Genomic DNA, 17895 nt, shown 5'->3' with positions numbered 1-17895 from the left:
AATTAGTTTAAAATTTTTAAAAAAACTAAATGACCTTTTTTTTTTTTTTTGCCCTGCTCAGGGAACAAAGCCCCCCTCACTATTTTGAGCCTTTCAGGAGCTCCCTCACCTGTGTTGTGTAAAGGCTGGGCAGGACGTGCTGAGATGTGATTTTCCATCAGTGTGCTGGTGTTCAGTGTGATACAGAACAACCCAAGCTCGTAGCCGTGACCTCAGCACTGGAGAATGTGTTTGCAGTGTGTGTTTACAAAACCTCTGAGGGGGATGCAGGGCTGTGTAGGTGGGATGGAGCAGTAACAGCTTGTTCCAGGTATTGCAGATCTGCCATGGGCACCAGCCTGCTCCGTTTGCTTAATGAACCTGGCAAAATGAGGTGAATCATTCCCTGAGCCACCAGCCGTGACTTCCCAGAGATACAGCTGGGATTTGTGCTGGAAGGAGCTCCCAGTGGGAATTATGTCCAGTCAGCCATGCTTGGATGGCTCATGGAGTTTATGAAGTTTGAGTTTCTAATGCAGTTTTCAGCATTTGATGGGTTTAAAATTGCCCATGGCCCAAACTGCTCCAGCTTCTGCCTGTGAACCTCACAACTGCTGTTACTGACATGCCTCTGGTTTGATCTCTGCTGTGCTCAGGGTGTGCACCCTTTTTCCCCCCACACTTCTCCTCCTTTGAGCATTTTCTGATGTTTACCTGAATCTCAGCAGTTCTTTCTCCTGCCCTGGTGTTTGCCCTGCCATCGAGGCGCTGTGAAACAGCCCGTGAGCAATTCCCTGGGTCACACCTTGGGATCTCCTGTTAAAGGGAATCTCGTGGCAATCCACAAGTGTCACTATTTATAGAAGAGTTCAAAGTGCACCCTGTCTGTAGTCAGGTACCATCAGGATATTCGTTACACAGGGTACAGAGAGTTCAATAAATTCGTAGCTGGTGCAGGTAGATGCTCTTTAGATCTTAAATCTTTTGGGAAGTATAAACATCAATGCTAAGAATGCCATCTTGAAATTCTTGTAGTGTTTGTATTTATTGGTGGTAACCACTTGGAACATCTAATCTGCTCTGATCAACCCAGCAGTTACTGACACATGCACTTAAAAATGAGTGTACAGGTGAGTGCACTCGGAGTCATGCACAGGGAAGGGATGGAGCCTGCAGGCTGCACCTTCAGAGAGCTTGGGATGTGCTGGGATGGCAAAAGCTGCACGTTCAGCAGTCTGGTTCTCCCACCACAGTGTCCTTCTGTACCCCTGTGCTGCTGAGTCACAGCCTGGCGTCAGTGCCTGGCTCCTGGAATTACCTGGTTAATAACTCAGGCAGGTGCTGTCAGCTCTTTGGCTTGTGAAGTCTTAGTGTTTCTCTGAGTGGGTTTTTTGGTGAGAAATCCTCCTCTTTCACAGTTTTACAACTCAGTAAAGGGTGGTTTGAGTGCCCACCCAGCTGCAGTGAGCCCACAGAATGTCACCATCTCTCCTTTCCCTTTCCACCAGGTTACCCCTGTTCCAAGCCAGTGCTTTTGCGTTCTTAGCACCTGCCAGAGCAATTCTCTCTCTGGAGAAGTGGAAGTGTAATAACACAGGTAATTGTTGTTTATCCTTGTTCAGGTTTAAGTGACAAACAGCCCAGGTCACGTGGAGTGCAACTGCCAGAGCTTCTGATATGGAAACTGGGAGTAATGAGCAGGGAATATGGAAAGCCTCTCTTTTTACAGTGCTAAAATACAGTGCCACAGAAGGAAGACTCCTAAAAATGTCCTTGTGGAGTTCTGTTTCTGGGGATTTTTTTTTAATATAAAAAATGTTGACAAAAGAAATCTAAACATAGCACAAAGTACTTCTGTTCCATTTACATTCCGTAAATGTTCCTTCCCAATATTTGGAAATAGCGAGCCCAGCTGAATCCTTTTGAAGTTGTGAGTAGGAGGGAGTTTGGGCAATGTACGGCATCACCTCCAGACCAGGATTTTCCCCTATTTAAGTCATACCTGACAGGTTTTGACAAGATTAGGGTGTTCTTTTGCACTCTTTCTCTGCTGATGTCGTCATCCTGGAAGGTTTGAACTCCAGAGGGAAAATGTGCTGGTTGGGATTGGGAGCATTTGCTATAAATTGGGTTGGAAAGTGGAAATGACTCTGGCAGTTTTCTCTTCAGTGGGGGGTGGTTATTGAGTACCAAGGCTGTGGGCAGTGGGAAGCAGCAGCACAGGGACTCAGGCTGCTCACTCCTGACTGAAGTTCTTCCCAGGGCTCCTTTGGATTCTCTAATAATTTAATTCCTGTTATTTGTATGTTTATACATCTCTGTTGGCTCACCTTCAAGATGTGATTAATACACATCTTGTTGAAAGAAAATGCTGTCTGATCACCTTGGGTGGCAGAGCAATTTCCTCCACTACTCCAGATTTTCAAAAAGAGCTTTGCTGCATCTTCCTCCTGAGCCCTTTCACCTTCCAGAGATGCCAGCTGGGGTTGTTACCTCGGGTCAGCTCATTCTGTGAGTGACCTAGATTGGGGAACAGCGAGCACTGTAGTATGTGATTCCTGTGTGCAGCTGAGTGCTTCTCCATTCATCCATTTGTGGGAGTGGGAAGAGAATCCCTGGCTGACCTTCATGTCTGGAAGTCAGGGCGTTTTTCCACTGTGGTGCAGAGGGTGAAGTGAGGGGTTGGCTCCTGGGGGGTGTGGGCCTGCTGTGGCTTCGTTTGTAGCAGAACTTGGAAACTGGGGCTCGTTCGTCAGGCGCAGCGCAAGGAGGGGTGTGTTTTGTGTGGAAGGGGGGCAGAGTGGCTGGGGAATAAATGCCTCTGTTTTTTCTCCTCTTTGCAAGATATAACAGTTACAAACGGAACAGCAGAGCTGCTTCACACGGAGCACATCTGGTACCCCCGGATACGAGAGGTAATGTGGGAGTTGCCTTTAGCTGTCGCTCTCTCCAATTCCAGTTAAGTTTCTCACTTAATCATCTGTGTGTTCTTGTCTTTAAGTTGGTAATTTCTTCCTTCACTGCGATCTCCATTTTAATATATCCCTTTACTCATTTCATGGAAGTCTTCATCTTTTCCACCTGTTCATTGCTGGACAGCAAATACAAGGAGTTAGTTACTACATTCCAAAAGACGTGCAGTGAAATGCTCAAGTGAGATGAAAACTCTTCTTGTAAACTTTGATTTGTGCTCACTGGCAGCAGTTCAGCTGCTGCCAGACCTCTTGCCTGCTGTCCCTGTGCAGCGGGGCTGGCCCCAGGAAGGTGAATCCGCAGTTAGGAAATCTGGTTCGTCCTCAAGTGTCTTTAAGTTGGAGACTCTTGTGATAAGACATTGATTCTCCCAAGAGACTTGTGAGATACCTGGAACTCCTTCTCCACTCGCAGCACTGCAGTGTGAAGTCGTGGTGCCCTGCAGGGCAGGCTGAGGGCTGTGCCACGCTAGGGTGGCAGGTAGTGTAGTCCAAATGAAGGCGTGTGTCATGGAATTTATCTCCCATCCCGTTGCTTTGGGCTGCCAACTTTTTCTTAATTAAAAACAACCCCTCTCTCTTCCCCATGTTCAAACCATAGCTACATCCTGCCAAGAGCCCTGCAGCCAAGAGGGCTGACAGTCTCCTGAGACCACAACGCTGCTCTAATCCAGCTTCTAAGGAGCACTTGTGACCAATGCAGCACACACTCTGCCCCTAGGAGCTAGGAGCATCACCTCGTGGCGCACCAACCCTTGCCGTTCGATCTGAGAGCTTAAAGGTTAGCCTGGACCCCAGGTCTCCTGTCTGACAGTGTGATGTGCTTTCCACACAGCTTCCAGACTGGCCCACTGGTCTGTTGTGTAATAGTTTTGTGGAGAAAACCATAAGTGTTATGCTTAAAGCAATAAGTCACTTAAACATAATGAGCTGTTTTATGACGAAAAATTTGCTGAGTTCTTCTGTGTCACTGAATTCTTTTAACTGCAGTTTGTAATCCAGAGCAGAAAAACAAACGGTTTGGCTTTGCCTGTCAGATGGGACTGAGCTGCCTCTCTGCCCTGTTGTGTGTTCAGATCCAAGGTGCCATTATCATGTCCTCGCTGATCGAGGTGGTCATCGGCCTGCTGGGGCTGCCCGGGGCTCTGCTGCGCTACATCGGCCCCCTGACCATCACTCCCACCGTGGCCCTCATCGGCCTCTCCGGATTCCAGGCTGCTGGGGAGCGAGCTGGGAAGCACTGGGGCATCGCCATGCTGTGAGTACTGCTGGAGTTCCTGCTGGGGAGTCACAATTTTGGGGTGCCAGGGAAAAGCCGGAGGCAGCTCGGCTGCCTCAGTGCTCCCAACATGGAGGAACACCACGAGCAGGAATGTGGATAAGTCTGGATAAGATCAGCTGGCAGTGTGGCAATAAAGACAGCAGCAGCTCAGGAGAGTTCCCTGAAAAAGCTCTTCCCTGGGAAGAAATCCTTCCCTGTGAGGGTGGGCAGGGCCTGGCACAGGGTGCCCAGAGAAGCTGATGCTGCCCCTGCATCCCTGGGAGGGCCCAAGGCCAGGTTGGATGGGGCTTGGAGCAGCCTGGGACAGTGGAAGGTGTCCCTGCCCATGGCTCATCCGTGGCACTGGATGGGCTTTAAGGTTCCCAGCCATTCCGTGGTAATGTGAACTCCAGGAGGGAGCAAAGGACAGCGGCCAGAAATGAGGTGTGTGGAGAGCAGAATTTCGTAAAGCAGGAGCTGATCTGGGAGCCATTGGCTGGGTGGGATTCAGTGCTGTGGAAAAGATGATTTAACAAAACACCAGAGGAATGAAACACAGTGAATGATTTGTATTTCTAGGCTGTGATTGCCTGGTTCCTCTTCCACAGCAGCAGGTAAATACCATTGGTGGTACTGGTCCCTGTCATTGGTACTGGTTTGCTTACCTGTGCCCAGAAATGTGTGTGCTGACAGAGGGCACAAGCATTGCCATAAACACCATCAGTGGCTGAGCCATAAGCAGAGAGATTCCTGCTGGGTGGACAGAAAGGCTTTTAGAGGGGATTTCAGGGCCTGGTGTGTGTGTGCTGTGAGCTGTAGGGGCCAGGGAAATGACAGAATGAGCTGAGTGGTGTGAAAAGGAGTAAGTGAGGGAAATGAAGAGAAGACAAAAGCTCCCCGTGAGATGCTGTGGGTGAGCAGCCAAATAAGGCTGGAAACCCCATTTTAGGGAGAAGGCAAGAGGCTGAAGCAGCTGCTGTGTTCCACGTGCAGCACCCGACCGTGCTGGCTCTGCAGGAGGAATGCCTTGATGAGATCAGGTTGTGATCTCACTAATCTGTTTGCACAGGACTTTGAACATGTAAAGTATTCTGTAAGTGCAGATTATGATTAAAAGGGCTCTTTAGTTCTCTTTTATCTTGGATGTTGGCATCATGAATATTTTTACGATTCTGTTCTATTAAGCAGCTGATCCAAAGGAACGTTTTATTTGCCTGTGAAACAAATTCTGTGCAAGTTGGGACTAACGTTGAATGAATCAAAGAGATATTTGAATTGGACATGGAATTGTGTAATTAAAGTTAATGTTTTGCAGATGGAAAAAAAAAAATCAATTCAGGAGCGGGATTTAAATGCTACCCAGTCAATAAAGTATTTCTGGCTTCTGCCATGCAAAAATGTTGCACTGGATTGTTGAGAACAACTCCACAGCCGCGGGGAGCCACTCAAAAGTGACTCCAGCTCTGTGAGATGTGGCTCCTGGAACTGTCTTGGCTGTTGTGATGAGATGAAGGCCCTGGATTTCTCGCTGGCCCTGCAGAATCACCGGTGGCAGAGCTGGGGGCCTCGGGGAGCTGCAGATGCTTGTCCGTGTTGGACAGGATTCCCAGTTTCCCAAACAGCTTTCTGATGTGACTCGTTCCATGGGTGCTTTAATCCATAAGTCACTTGGCTTTGTGATTTGTGAAAAGGGGAGTTATTCCTGAGTTGGGCTTTGCCCATTTATCCCCTGAACAAATTTTCCTGGAGCATTCAAAGATGTGGTGCTGTTTCACAGCCCCTCTGCCCTGTAGCCAATAAAATGTTCATTGCAATCATAGAATATTATATTTTTTTACAACTCTGTACTAAATAAATCAAAATCCAAAGCGCCCTGTCCTCAGGACTGGTGTGTGAGGGAGCAGAGCCCATCTTTCCATCATGGATTTTGGGAGAGGTGCTGGGTTTCCTGCAAGGAAAAGGAGCCTTTTGCTTTTCTCTTGGAGTGCTGAGGGCTGTCAGTGCCCCTCCTTGTTCCAAGCTCTGTTCCTGGAGGCTGATGGAGAAGAAAACTGGTTTGTGTCTGACACTGATCTGGGGCAGAAGAGGGAGAGAGGCTGAAAATCCTCTTTTTATTTTTTGGGTCTGCTGATAAAAACATAATCTCAAATTTCAGCAAAGCTGTGCTTCTTCAGACAGCTCCAGTCTTTGGGAGGCCCTTTCAGAGCAGAGCTGGGTTGGCTCGTTCAGAATTGAGCAACGTGCCCTGGCTTCTTACTTTTCAGTGCCAGTGGGGGTTTATTTTAGCTGTAAAAATGAGTTTTTAATGTATAGAGGAGCTTGGCAGCTTCGGTGGGGGGGGGGGGAATCATAATTAAAACATTTAATACTGGTGAGCTGCACTTGCAGCAAATCTTGGGGGTTTGGCTCCATTCTGCTTCATTTGCAGCTATTTAGTGAAAGATTCATCTAAAAAATGGATCTTGAAGAAAGGAAAAATTTCCCTGACAACAATTTTTCAAGTGCCTTGGAGTTTTACACAAATTTTGAGATGTAAAATTTACTGTGTACAGGCCTCCAGTTTTCCTGTTTCCTCCCACTTGCTGGCAGCAAGTTTTGTGCTTTACAGAGCCATGCTGGATCACAGGTAGAGTTTGGGAGGAAAGAAGAGGCAGCACAGGGCAGCTCCTTCCTTACTGAAAATCTCCCTTCAGTCTGGTCCTGGTCCTGATTCATTTATCTGCTTGCAGCTGCTTCGTTTTGCAGCACTTTGTAATTCAAATTCTGGTTTGGCATTAGAGGAATAATAATTTTAATAATTTTGCTGCCTTGTCTTCTGCTAAATTGAAAATCCGCATTTATGTTCTGCATCTGAAGGGTCTGAAGAGTTTTGTGCTGAGAAGAATTTATAATACATTGGTGCTAATGACATATCTCTCTTGTCCCACCCTTCTCCCCCCTTTTTTTCTCAGGACTATTTTCCTAGTATTGTTGTTTTCTCAGTATGCCAGAAATGTCAAATTTCCCTTGCCCATTTACAAATCCAAGAAAGGATGGACGGCATACAGGCTGCAGCTTTTCAAGATGTTCCCTGTAAGTTGTTGAACTTGTTCTTCATTTGGCAAAAAAAAAAAGAAAATTACTTCTGTTTCAGGAGGTTTTTTTCCTTGGTTTTGATTTTTCTTAATAATAAAACAGCTCACAAAGGAGAGCTAAAAGCTTAAATGGATTTATTGGAAACTTAACGGCTCGTTGGCCACAGGAAATGCTCTGATTTTGTGGCCACTCTGGTGTCTGCCTCTGCTGAGGAACTGTTGGAGTGATGGAGAAGCCAGGAGGGGAGGGCAGGGCAGAGAAGAAGGGAGGTTTGTGCTCAGGGAAAGTCTAAACCAAGCCCTCCAAGCAGGGCTGCTGAGATCCTTAGCGTCTCCTCTTACCAAAGCAATCCCCCTGGTGCAAGGCTGCTCTTTATTCCTCTGGTAAAACTGAGACTAATTCCCTGGTTTGTTCAGGTGCCCGTTTGGAGACTTGCCCATTTGTTAAGGACAGGAGAGACTTGCTCTGATTCCAAGGCTTTTGAAGAGCACCTTCCTTGGGGCGGCGGGGGGGGGAGCACCGCTGGGTCTGTCGCAGGACGCGCTGCTCCTTCAGACTCGCGGGTGTGCAGCGGGTCCCGAACGGGAGCTGAGTGTTACCTTATCAGCTTTCCTGCTCCTCTCTCCCAGATCATTCTGGCTATCCTGGTGTCGTGGCTGCTGTGCTTCATCTTCACGGTGACAGACGTGTTTCCCCCGGACAGCTCCAAGTACGGCTTCTACGCGCGCACGGACGCGCGCCGGGGCGTGCTGCTGGTGGCCCCCTGGTTCAAGGTCCCTTACCCCTGTAAGTGTGGCTGCTCCCCAGCAATGCTTTGTGGCATTCCTGTTGTGCAGAAGGTCTGTGGTACATCCCATAACACTTGGGGATGATCCATGCCTGGAAGTGTCCCAGGCCAGGCTGGATGGGGTTGGAGCAGCCTGGGACAGTGGAAGGGGCCCCTGCCCATGGCAGGGGTGAGACTCTGGAAGGTCCTTTCCAGCCCAAACCACTCCACAATTCTAACGCACACCTATCAGTACTTTCTGGCTGGGGCTGATGCTTTTTCCTTGTTTCCCTCTTCAGTTGATACCTTAAGGTCTCACCTGAGGAAGGCTGAGTTTCTCAAACTGCAATTTGTAGAGAGCTCTTGCAGGGCTTATCTGGGCAACTCTTCTGATAACGAGTGACTGTGCCTGTAAGGTGGAATTGCAGGGACTGCCTGATTTATCTGTCCTTGGCAATGCTGTTAGTGTTATACAATGTCAAGGACGGGTTATTACAGCTCTGCTGAAGTCATTGACTCTCGTCGTCTAAAGAATCACTGTTGTGGGGAGTTTCTCCCAGCTTACTGCACTTCCCTGCCCCAAACACACCCATTCCTGAATGAGCACAACTGTTAATGACACAAAAATGCCCTGACTTGCCAAGGCAGTGCTGGCACGAGGCCGATGGGCAAGTCAGAGGATGCCAGGTCCTGCTTATCAGAGGGCAATGAAATTATTTACAGGTGAGCACCAAACACTTTACACAATGTTTTGGATGCTTTGGATGTATTTTTATGTTGTCCGCCTCTGTAAAGCTGCTAAAGGCTGTGTTTATGGCATGAGGTTGCACAGCTGGTTCACCCTTCAGAAATTAACAGGGTAATAAGAGAATAATATTCTTTTAGAATAGAATTATAGAAATTACCAGCTGTACCACTACACTGTGATGAGGCAGCTTCGTTGTGGTTTTCCACATGCTTTGGTTCTTAAAAGAAACCACTGCTAAAGCAGAAGATGAAGAATAGAAGCTTTTGGGAAAGAAGAGGAGGAAAACTCCACCCTGATTAGCCTTTCGTATTTGTGAGGTTCATTCACTCTTGTGTGACTGAAGATCCCTTTGTTGCAAGAGGCTCATCTATTTCAAAGAGATAAAAGCATCGAGGCAATTGCTGTGGAAAACCTGCCAGGCTTTTCTGCAGGCTTAAATTAATCTTATTTTCTCTACTACAAAAGTTTGGAACTGGGAGGTGTTTGTGCAGTGAGCAGAGCTGCTTGTTGCCCATCCTCTTTGGTAGACTAAACTTGTGACCAAAGACGGAGCTTTTGGAGCAGTAATAATTACGTGGCATTTGCCTCACTGACCAGAATTGTTTTCTCACAAGCTGTAGCTCAAATTCCTGATTTCTGAACAGGAGAAGTTTTTTTAGTGGTGTTTTATGGTTCTCTGGGATTTTTCCAAGTGTGATCAAAGCAGTTGGTTTGGCAGTTTCTCCTTTGCTGCTTTCATCTCCTTGAACTTGCCAGACCGTGTTAGAGTGAAGAGAGTTTGTTGTTTCCATTAAGGAGAAATAAACAGTGCCCAGGACAGTGCTGGGCAGTGGGGAGCCCCCCCTCAATCCCAGGGTCGCTTCTGGGACCTCACAAGAGAGACCTTGAGGGGCTGGAGCGTGACCAGGGCAGGGAACGGAGCTGGGAAGGGGCTGGAGCCCCAGGAGCGGCTGAGGGAGCTGGGAAAGGAGCTCAGCCTGGAGCAAAGGGGGATCAGGGTGGGTATGGGGGAATGTTTCTTCCCCAGAAGGGCTGCCCAGGGCAGTGCTGGAGTCACCATCCCTGGGGGGATTCAGCAGCCCTGCGGATGTGGCACTTGGGGACAAGGTCAGGGGTGGCTTTGGCAGTGCAGGGGGATCAGTTGGATTCAATGATCATAGAGGTCCTTCCCAACCCAGACCATTCCACGTTTCCCTCAGACTGATGTTTGTTTTGATGCCCAGACTGTTCCTTGGGGCAGGAGAGATTTCAGTTTTCTTCTCTTCACAGTTCAGTGGGGGCTGCCAACCATTTCTGCCGCGGGGGTGATCGGGATGCTGAGCGCCGTCGTCGCCAGCATCATCGAGTCCATCGGAGATTACTACGCCTGTGCCAGGCTGTCCTGTGCTCCTCCTCCACCCATCCATGCAATAAACAGGTTTGTCCAAAGAAGAAATGCTTTCTGTGTCTCAGGCTACTTGGGTTTTTACTTTTTTCGCCTTGGGATAAGACAGGAATGTGCTCTGAGATGAAATGTTACAGTTTGGTCAAACACAAGGGCCAAGGATCTGAAATTCAGGATGAAGCTGTCATCTCGAATTATTTTGTTGCAAATGGAATCCCAGTCCTACTCCTGCTGGAGTCTGGGGGAGTTAATAGCACAAATTCCATAGGGATAGAACTCTAAACTGGTTCTGGGACTGGGGTTGTCAAATTCACCTGGAATGCAGTTTAGAAACAAAGGGCAGCTCTGAATTTTTTCATTTATTTGAATTCTTTATATTATATGATTTTCTCAGTTTAAGAAAGTGGGTATCTAAGACTCAGGAAACAGAGCTCCAATGTGTTTTCCAGGTGTGTTGGAGCTTGAAACATGAACTATAACAATTCCATAATGGAATAGATGCCCCAGCAGGCCCCCCTGTGGCATTCAGCCTTGAAACACCCTCCGAGTGAATCTGTGCTTCTACAAATTTGTTTTCTGCTTGGGATTTACAGGGGGATTTTCATCGAGGGTCTCTCCTGTGTTCTGGACGGGGTGTTTGGGACAGGGAATGGATCCACCTCCTCCAGCCCCAACATTGGTGTCCTGGGCATCACAAAGGTAAAGGGCTTTGCCCTCAGGGACTCGAGTGTTTCCTCTCCTCGGGTGTGTTCCTTATGGTCATGATCCTGTTCCAGGAGACCATTCTGCTCCATTCCTCATGCAGACAAACTCCCAGATCGTTCTGAATGTACCTGGCTGGCTGTACCAGCTCTTGTCCAAGGGAAATGCATTATTCTACATCAGGAGCTCAAAACTCCTTTTATTTAAAGGCATAGAATCCCCATAATGCAGATGCTGCTGCATAAACTATCTCTTGGAAAACTCAGGCAGCATTCCAGAGCTCTGGGGTGGTTTGAGTTGAGGCATGAACACTGTAAACTGTATAGAAATTGGTGCTTTTTGGATGTCTTGGCTCTCAAAAGCATCAGAAGGAAGTGACTTTTTAATGCCTCACTTCCACAGTAAAATGCAAGTTGAGGTGTTTGGGCTTTATCTGCATCTGTACCGGGGCACTGCACTGACACAGGGGCTGCAGTCGAGGTCATTTCACAGTTAAATGTATCCTAAATGTTTGTTTTTAAGGCTTAGGGGTTTACGTATTTCTTGTGATGTTGCTCAACGAAATACACGAGCTCTTGAGGAATTCCTTTGCTCACAAAGACTCGATCTGTGCCTGGAGCCGGGAGGCCTTGGGCTGCAGAGCTCTGCTTGATAGTGTTAATTTAACCTTGGTAAGAAATATCAGCAGCATTGGTAAAGTAGTTCATGTTGTAAACAGGTCCATCTTGTTGGGTTAATGTGGAAACCATCAATACTTCAGTGCAAGGATAGAAAATGTCTGTCCTCCACTTGCAGTAACTCATCCCCCTGGCCTCATCCCATATAAATGATACATTTGTCTTCAGCTGTTCCTTCTGCTGCACAAAGGCTGATTCTCTTGGGTTTGGGGTGCAACACAACACTAACAGCACCACCTGCTGTCTGTCCCAGTTGCCATTCAGCTGCTGATGGAAATTCCCTCCGAGAAGTTTTGGTCAGAAAAATCCTTAAAGAAAGGTTTATTCTGTTCTGCCTCCTTTCTGTTGTTACTTGATGGGGGCTGAGATGAATTAACAGACCTTTTTTTATGAGCAGCCCACAGAAATGAGTGTGCATTTCATCCTGGAGCAGTGGAACTTGGATGCTGAAGTGGCAGCTGTGGCAGGGAGTGGAGCTGCCCAGTTGGGCTGTTCAGGGCACGTGCTGCCACGGTGAATGTGCCTTGCCCGGAGTGGCACAGCTGGATGGCTCTGCAACACTGCTTGCTCTTGTTCCCCTGCCTGCACATCCATTCCCAAAAACCCAACAGTTTTTCAACTTCAAATAGAATTTTGGCATTGAGATACTCTGCTGTTCATTTGGGAGGGGAAATCTTAAGTGCTGCACCATCCTGCTGATCCCAGGGCATTTCCCTCCCTTGAAGTTGGGATATAATTACACTTAGAATTTAAATTCAGCTGGATGGAGGTGCTGCAGTGTCTTTGAGCTGGTGTGAGTTTTATTCGATGAGAGGAGCATCAATTACCTCTGATTAGCTGGGGCTAAAGCAGCTCGTGCCAGGGTGGTGATGCTGAAATGGAGGTACCAGGTACCATTCCATGCACTCCAAAACAATCACTTCAAGTGTTGTGTGCTGGGAATAAATACAGAGCCTGAGCTAAATGCTGCCCAGGATGTTTTCAGCAGCTTTCCAGAGGAGCTTAATTTGTTGGCCTTGTAGTGATGGAGCATTTGCATAAATGAATGTCACTATCATGCAGGTTTTCAAAGAATCTGCCTGTTTCTGGCAGGGAGGTAATTGTAGGACAAGGTATCAGCGGCCCTAAGGAAATGAATATCTTTATAAAGAGTAGAGAAAGGTGCCAGCTAAATTCTGTTGTAGTTCCAGTTAATGGTGCAGCTTCTGTTTGCAGGGGAAGGATCTCACCTGGCGGCTCAGCAGTGAGGAATGTGGGGGAAGGAAGGACTTTTCCCCTCCCCAGGCCTGTTGGATCTGTTGTTTCTCATTTTGCTCCTTTAGCTCAGTCACACATGATCAACAAATGAATATTTCCTTTTTGAACCCCGGTGCTCTGTACCAGGGGACCTGCAAAGGGCTTTTCTAGAAACCATCCTAATGTAAAAGTGGCGGGTTTTTGTCCCTGGGCCACGTCTTATGGCAGTAAAACTGTTAAAATACCAACTGTTGAGGTTTATCCACTACCACTGCAGCACAGAGACCCCCTGACTGCTTGAATTTTGAATGCTTAAAATAAAACTGGGAAGGAAGTGCAGGCCCTTGGTTTCAGTATTAGCACAGCCCTGATTTGCATGAGGCTGTGCATTCAGCCCTTGTCTCTGAGGATGTCACAAAACCAGCTGCTAATCTCAGTTTAGAAATCTGCACCTCCTTCACATGAACTGGTGACTGTTCCATCTATCCCTGCATCCAGGGGCAGCAACACATGGAATTTATTTTCCCACTTGCCATCTCTCCTCGGTGTGGTTTGTCTTTGTTTTGCTTTCTCTCTTGCAGCTGGGTTGCACCACACTTCATGGTGATTGTGGCTGCAGCAGTTCCAGATGGTTTTAGGGCTGGCTTGGTGCTCTCAGCCCCAAGGCAGGGAAGCTGTGCTTGGGTGCAGAGCAGCTGTGCCTCAGCTGAGCCTTTCAGCACCAAAATAAAGCACGCGCGGAGCTGGAAACGAGCTCAGATTCAAACTGAACAGTGAAAGCAAACGCCAGCTGTGAGGCTGGGCTGAGTGCAGACCTTACCCAGTGCCCTGTCCTGTTTCCCTGCAGGTTGGGAGCCGCAGGGTGATCCAGTACGGGGCAGCCTTCATGCTGCTGCTGGGCATGGTGGGCAAGTTCAGCGCTCTCTTCGCGTCGCTGCCCGACCCCGTGCTCGGGGCTCTCTTCTGCACCCTCTTCGGTAAGGGCATTGCTGCTCCTCTTTGCTGTTCTGAGGATTTTGCTGTCTTTTTTTATTGAAGAAAAGGACTTTATCTTCAAGCTGCTCTTTGGGTTTGTTTTGTATTCAGGGATGATCACGGCCGTGGGTCTGTCAAACCTCCAGTTCATTGATCTGAATTCTTCTCGTAATCTCTTTGTACTTGGATTTTCCATTTTCTTCGGGCTCGTCCTCCCAAGCTATCTCAGACAGAACCCCCTGGTCACAGGTACGTGTTCCTGCTCCTTCTCATCAGCATTTTTGCCTTGTGCTCACACACAGAGTCCATCCAGGTACAAAGTGCCTGAGAAAACCCAGATTAGGGAGCCAGTAAAGGCTGTAGGTCTAGACAAGCTCTGTGTGTGCTCAGAGCAGAATTCATTGGGAGGTTGAGACCTGCAGGGAATGTTCCAGTTGGATGCAGCTGAAGCTTTTCTGCTTTCTCTGGGTGCATTGCAGAGCAGTGGAAGGAGGCAATTACCAGCTGGGCTGAAAAAAAACCTGAAAGGGTGAATGTGAGTTGGAAATTACGTTAAAAGATTGAGGGGAAGCACCAAGGCAGGGTTTGGAAGGTGGGGATTTGTTTGGGGGTTGAAACTTTCTGTCGCTCAGACGTGTTCTGAGCGTGAACTTTAGTGAATTCCTTTAACTGTTAATCAAGTCATAGCTTTGAGGAGTTCACTGGGAAGGATTTCTGTTTTAATATTACCCTCAGCAGTGGTTGTGACAGTGTATGTCACCAAAGATGGACTCAAAGGAAATATTTCACTGCTTTGGGTTTGTTTGGGGTTTTTTAAACAAAATATTACCTGACTTTTCTTTCCACTGTGCCTTCAGACCAGGATTTAAGGGCATATCTGTCCTGCTGTAAGTGGTTAGAAAAGCAGATCCTTCAAGCTTTATGTGGTTGATGCAGTGTTCTTCCATAAGAATTCTTGCCCCTCCAAAAAGTAAAGATTTATGAAAAGAATTTTTTCAGTCCCCACAATTTTACAATCGGAATGTTTCTCTTTTCCATTTTATGGTTTTCTGCTTAGTTCAGATCAGTTGTGTCTGCAGTAGGAACTAAAACGGTGTTTTGTGGCATTTCTGTGAGCAGCTGAGAGTTCTTGAAGTTGCATTTTGAGGAGCAGTGTCCCATGGTGGTGCACTGGGGGAAGGTTCTTGTGCACCAATCCCCACGTGGTTCAAGCAAATCCCTCACTGACCTCAGGAACAAGTGTTCCTGGTTGGCCTGGGTGTGAATCAGCAGGATGTGGATGATGATAAACCCCCAGATGAGCTCTTTTTTCCCTGTTGCTGCAGGAATAGCAGGCATTGATCAGGTGCTGAACGTCCTGCTCACCACAGCCATGTTCGTCGGGGGCTGTGTCGCCTTTATCCTGGATAACACCATCCCAGGTGAGCCCTGAGCCTGCCCTTTCCCTGGGTAACAGCAGCATTCCCTGGAGGCATGCAAGAGGAGCAGGAGATGCCTGCTTTTGGGGCTGCCTGTTCCACACCAGGAGCAGAGTCCTTACACCTGCGCTCCCTTTCCCTGAGAACACCTGGAATCCTTCCCAGGTTAAGCTTCCATCCTGTTAAACACCTTAAAAGAGCTGACAAAAACCAAACCAGTCTCCAGAGGAAAGAGTAAAACTGGTTTTAAAATCCAAATGGAGAAATTTGCCTTGACCTCCAGTTCCAAAATAAAACAGATAATGTGTTTTTCCCTTTTCCTGCCTTTTTGAGGAGTCTGGAAGATCTTTCCAGAGCTTTGCTGAACATGGTGGCTGAGCCTTGAGGTTTTCTTTCTTCTTTTAGGCCTGTGTGTTCATGCAAAGATATCCATGAATATATATATTCTTCTCCTTTTATTTTGACTTGTAGGGAGCCCTGAAGAAAGGGGAATACGGAAATGGAAGAAGGGGGTTGGTAAAGGAAGCAAATCCCTGGAGGGCATGGAAACGTATGATCTGCCTTTTGGCATGAACTTCATTAAAAAATACAGGTGTTTCAGCTTCCTGCCCATCAGCCCCACCTTCATGGGATACACGTGGAAAGGCTTCAGGAAAAGCAGTAACTGCAGGAGTTCAGACGAAGACTCGGAAGCTACAGTATAGCCTTAGCTGAAATTATATTATCTAGTTGTAGTAAAAGATGTATTTGCAGTTTCTTGCTGATTAAGAAGCATTAAAATATATGTTTTGTATATCTGCATTTAAATTCTGGAACCAGAGCTGAGACTGATTTAAAAAAAAAAAAAAAAAAGAAGATAAAAAAAGCTTTTCCGGCTGTGGGTGGTGGGAGCCAGGTCTGGTGTCTCTGGGGCAAATCCCACTGATTTTGGGAAGTTGGAGAGAGCTGTGCACCTAAGTCTGTTTGTTTTAAATGGATTTAGGTCCTGCAGGTGTGTAGGTGCTGCTGCAAACCTTTCATTTTCATGGCGATTTTATTGAAGCTCTCGGCGTTGGTTACGCCAGGAAAGCTGAACCTCGGAGAAGGTGGGGGGAAAAAGAGAGAGAAAAGGAAAAATACTTCCTTCTGATTGCATCAAATCCCATAGATGCTGTTCTTTACTCAGTGATTTGCACTTTCCACATTCTCAGTGCCCTGGAAGTGGGGTTCAGCTGCTGCTGGCACATCGTGAGAGTGTTAATCTGAATTATCAGTGGCTTCAGTGACATCCAGTGTTAAGACAGGAAGTTTCTGGAATAACTTTGCCCTTGAAAAAAGCCATGACTGATTTGGCTGGCTCAGTGCTGCAGAAGCCACTTACTTCACAGCATTTCTCATTTTTAAACGTTTGCTTTTCCCACCTGGGATTCTCCCACCCCACCGCAGTGCCCAGCATTTCCTTACGGGGACACACGAGGCTGGAGCATTCAGGGATGGGAAACCTGAACTTCACACAGGGCCTGGTGGCACCGTTTCAGTTCAGTGCCTGTGTCCAGCACGGTGTTTCCTGGCCAGGAATGCTAATTAGCTGAGCAGCTCCAAGCAATTAACAGTTGTTACATGCAGGGAGAGCCACACGGGCGCTCCTGCCTTGGGTCTGAGCGGGGTTTTATTGCTGGTGCTGCACAAGCCTCTTTCTTCTCCTCTTGTGGGGCTTCTCCAGAGGCTCATTCCTGCTGGGAAGGGGCTTTGGGACAGCAGAGACACGACACCTGCCAGCCTCACCCACCGGATGGTTTCACGGGTATTGGGTCCAATCAGGGCATCACTCAGAGATCTTTTTCTTTTTTTTTTTTTTTTTCCTGGAATAGTCTCAGCTCTGATGTTATGTGGGTGTTCATGCTCATCATGCATTCATAATTAACAGTTTTATTCCTGTTTAATGTTCTTACTATTGCAAGTTAGTTTTAGACTTCAGTGTGGCCCCAAAAGCATTTTCAGCTGTGGAGATCATCAGGGAAATGTTGTGTAATGTAATTTCAAGGCCAGTAATGCTCTACGGTGCTTGCGTTTTGTATTCCTGGAAAACCATAACAGTAGATCCTGTAACCCCCTAATATATTTATCAAAGTTTGACTACTGGACAGGAGCGCAGGAGCTCTGTTTTCTGAGTCTGCTCCCAGGGGAATTTGTTCTGGGTTATTGAAGCATGGACGGGTTGGGGTGGGGAGGGCAAGGACGGAGCTTGACGGATCAGTACTGAGTAGTGTAGAGTCGGAATGGTTCCGTGGATTCCGTTCTCAGCATGCCATGGCTGTTTCCAGAAATTGTTTTATCCCGCTTTTCCCATGTCCAAGCATGCGTTTGTTCCTGCTTCCTTCGGGGAACTTTCAGTAGTTTGCAGTCTTGGTGTCAGTTGGACTCGAGAGCTGGTCGGAAGAGTTGTTGTGTAGTAGACGAGGTTCGTTTGCCTGTGAAACAAAAGTCATTTTTGCTCATTTTTCAGTGTTTCCTCTCCAGGGAGTGAGGTGTTGGATTCCCACGCCCACCCGCACACGGTTTGGGTGCGGGGACCTCTGAGCAGTGGCACGAAGCTTCCAGATTTCCCAGCTTTCTGTGCAACCAAAGATGTGTGGCAGACGTGGGGGAGTTAAAAATACCGATCTGAAAGGAAAACAGAAGCCACCTCTGGTGGCTGTACAGCCCAGGGGGTTGTGGTGATG

At 47.5% G+C, this 17895-nt stretch overlaps 1 protein-coding gene across 1 annotated transcript in view; it reads left to right on the top strand.

Moving 5' to 3' along the window:
* Nucleotides 1-17365, top strand: part of SLC23A2 (solute carrier family 23 member 2) — a 48910-nt gene extending 31545 nt beyond the window's left edge. The window contains exons 6-16 of the mRNA XM_082298418.1: nt 1488-1576; nt 2824-2894; nt 4028-4209; nt 7164-7284; nt 7917-8073; nt 10071-10218; nt 10779-10884; nt 13648-13777; nt 13887-14024; nt 15101-15196; nt 15665-17365. Coding sequence (XP_082154544.1) covers nt 1488-1576; nt 2824-2894; nt 4028-4209; nt 7164-7284; nt 7917-8073; nt 10071-10218; nt 10779-10884; nt 13648-13777; nt 13887-14024; nt 15101-15196; nt 15665-15897 — 1471 coding nt within the window. The 3' untranslated portion in view covers nt 15898-17365. The remainder of the gene's footprint in view (nt 1-1487; nt 1577-2823; nt 2895-4027; nt 4210-7163; nt 7285-7916; nt 8074-10070; nt 10219-10778; nt 10885-13647; nt 13778-13886; nt 14025-15100; nt 15197-15664) is intronic.
* Nucleotides 17366-17895: the final 530 nt, after the last annotated feature.

Source organism: Coloeus monedula (assembly GCF_965178545.1).
Source record: "Coloeus monedula genome assembly, chromosome: 28".
Classification (NCBI taxonomy): domain Eukaryota; kingdom Metazoa; phylum Chordata; class Aves; order Passeriformes; family Corvidae; genus Coloeus; species Coloeus monedula.
Note: the sequence above shows the minus strand (reverse complement) of the source record. Positions and strands in the feature narration are given on the sequence as shown.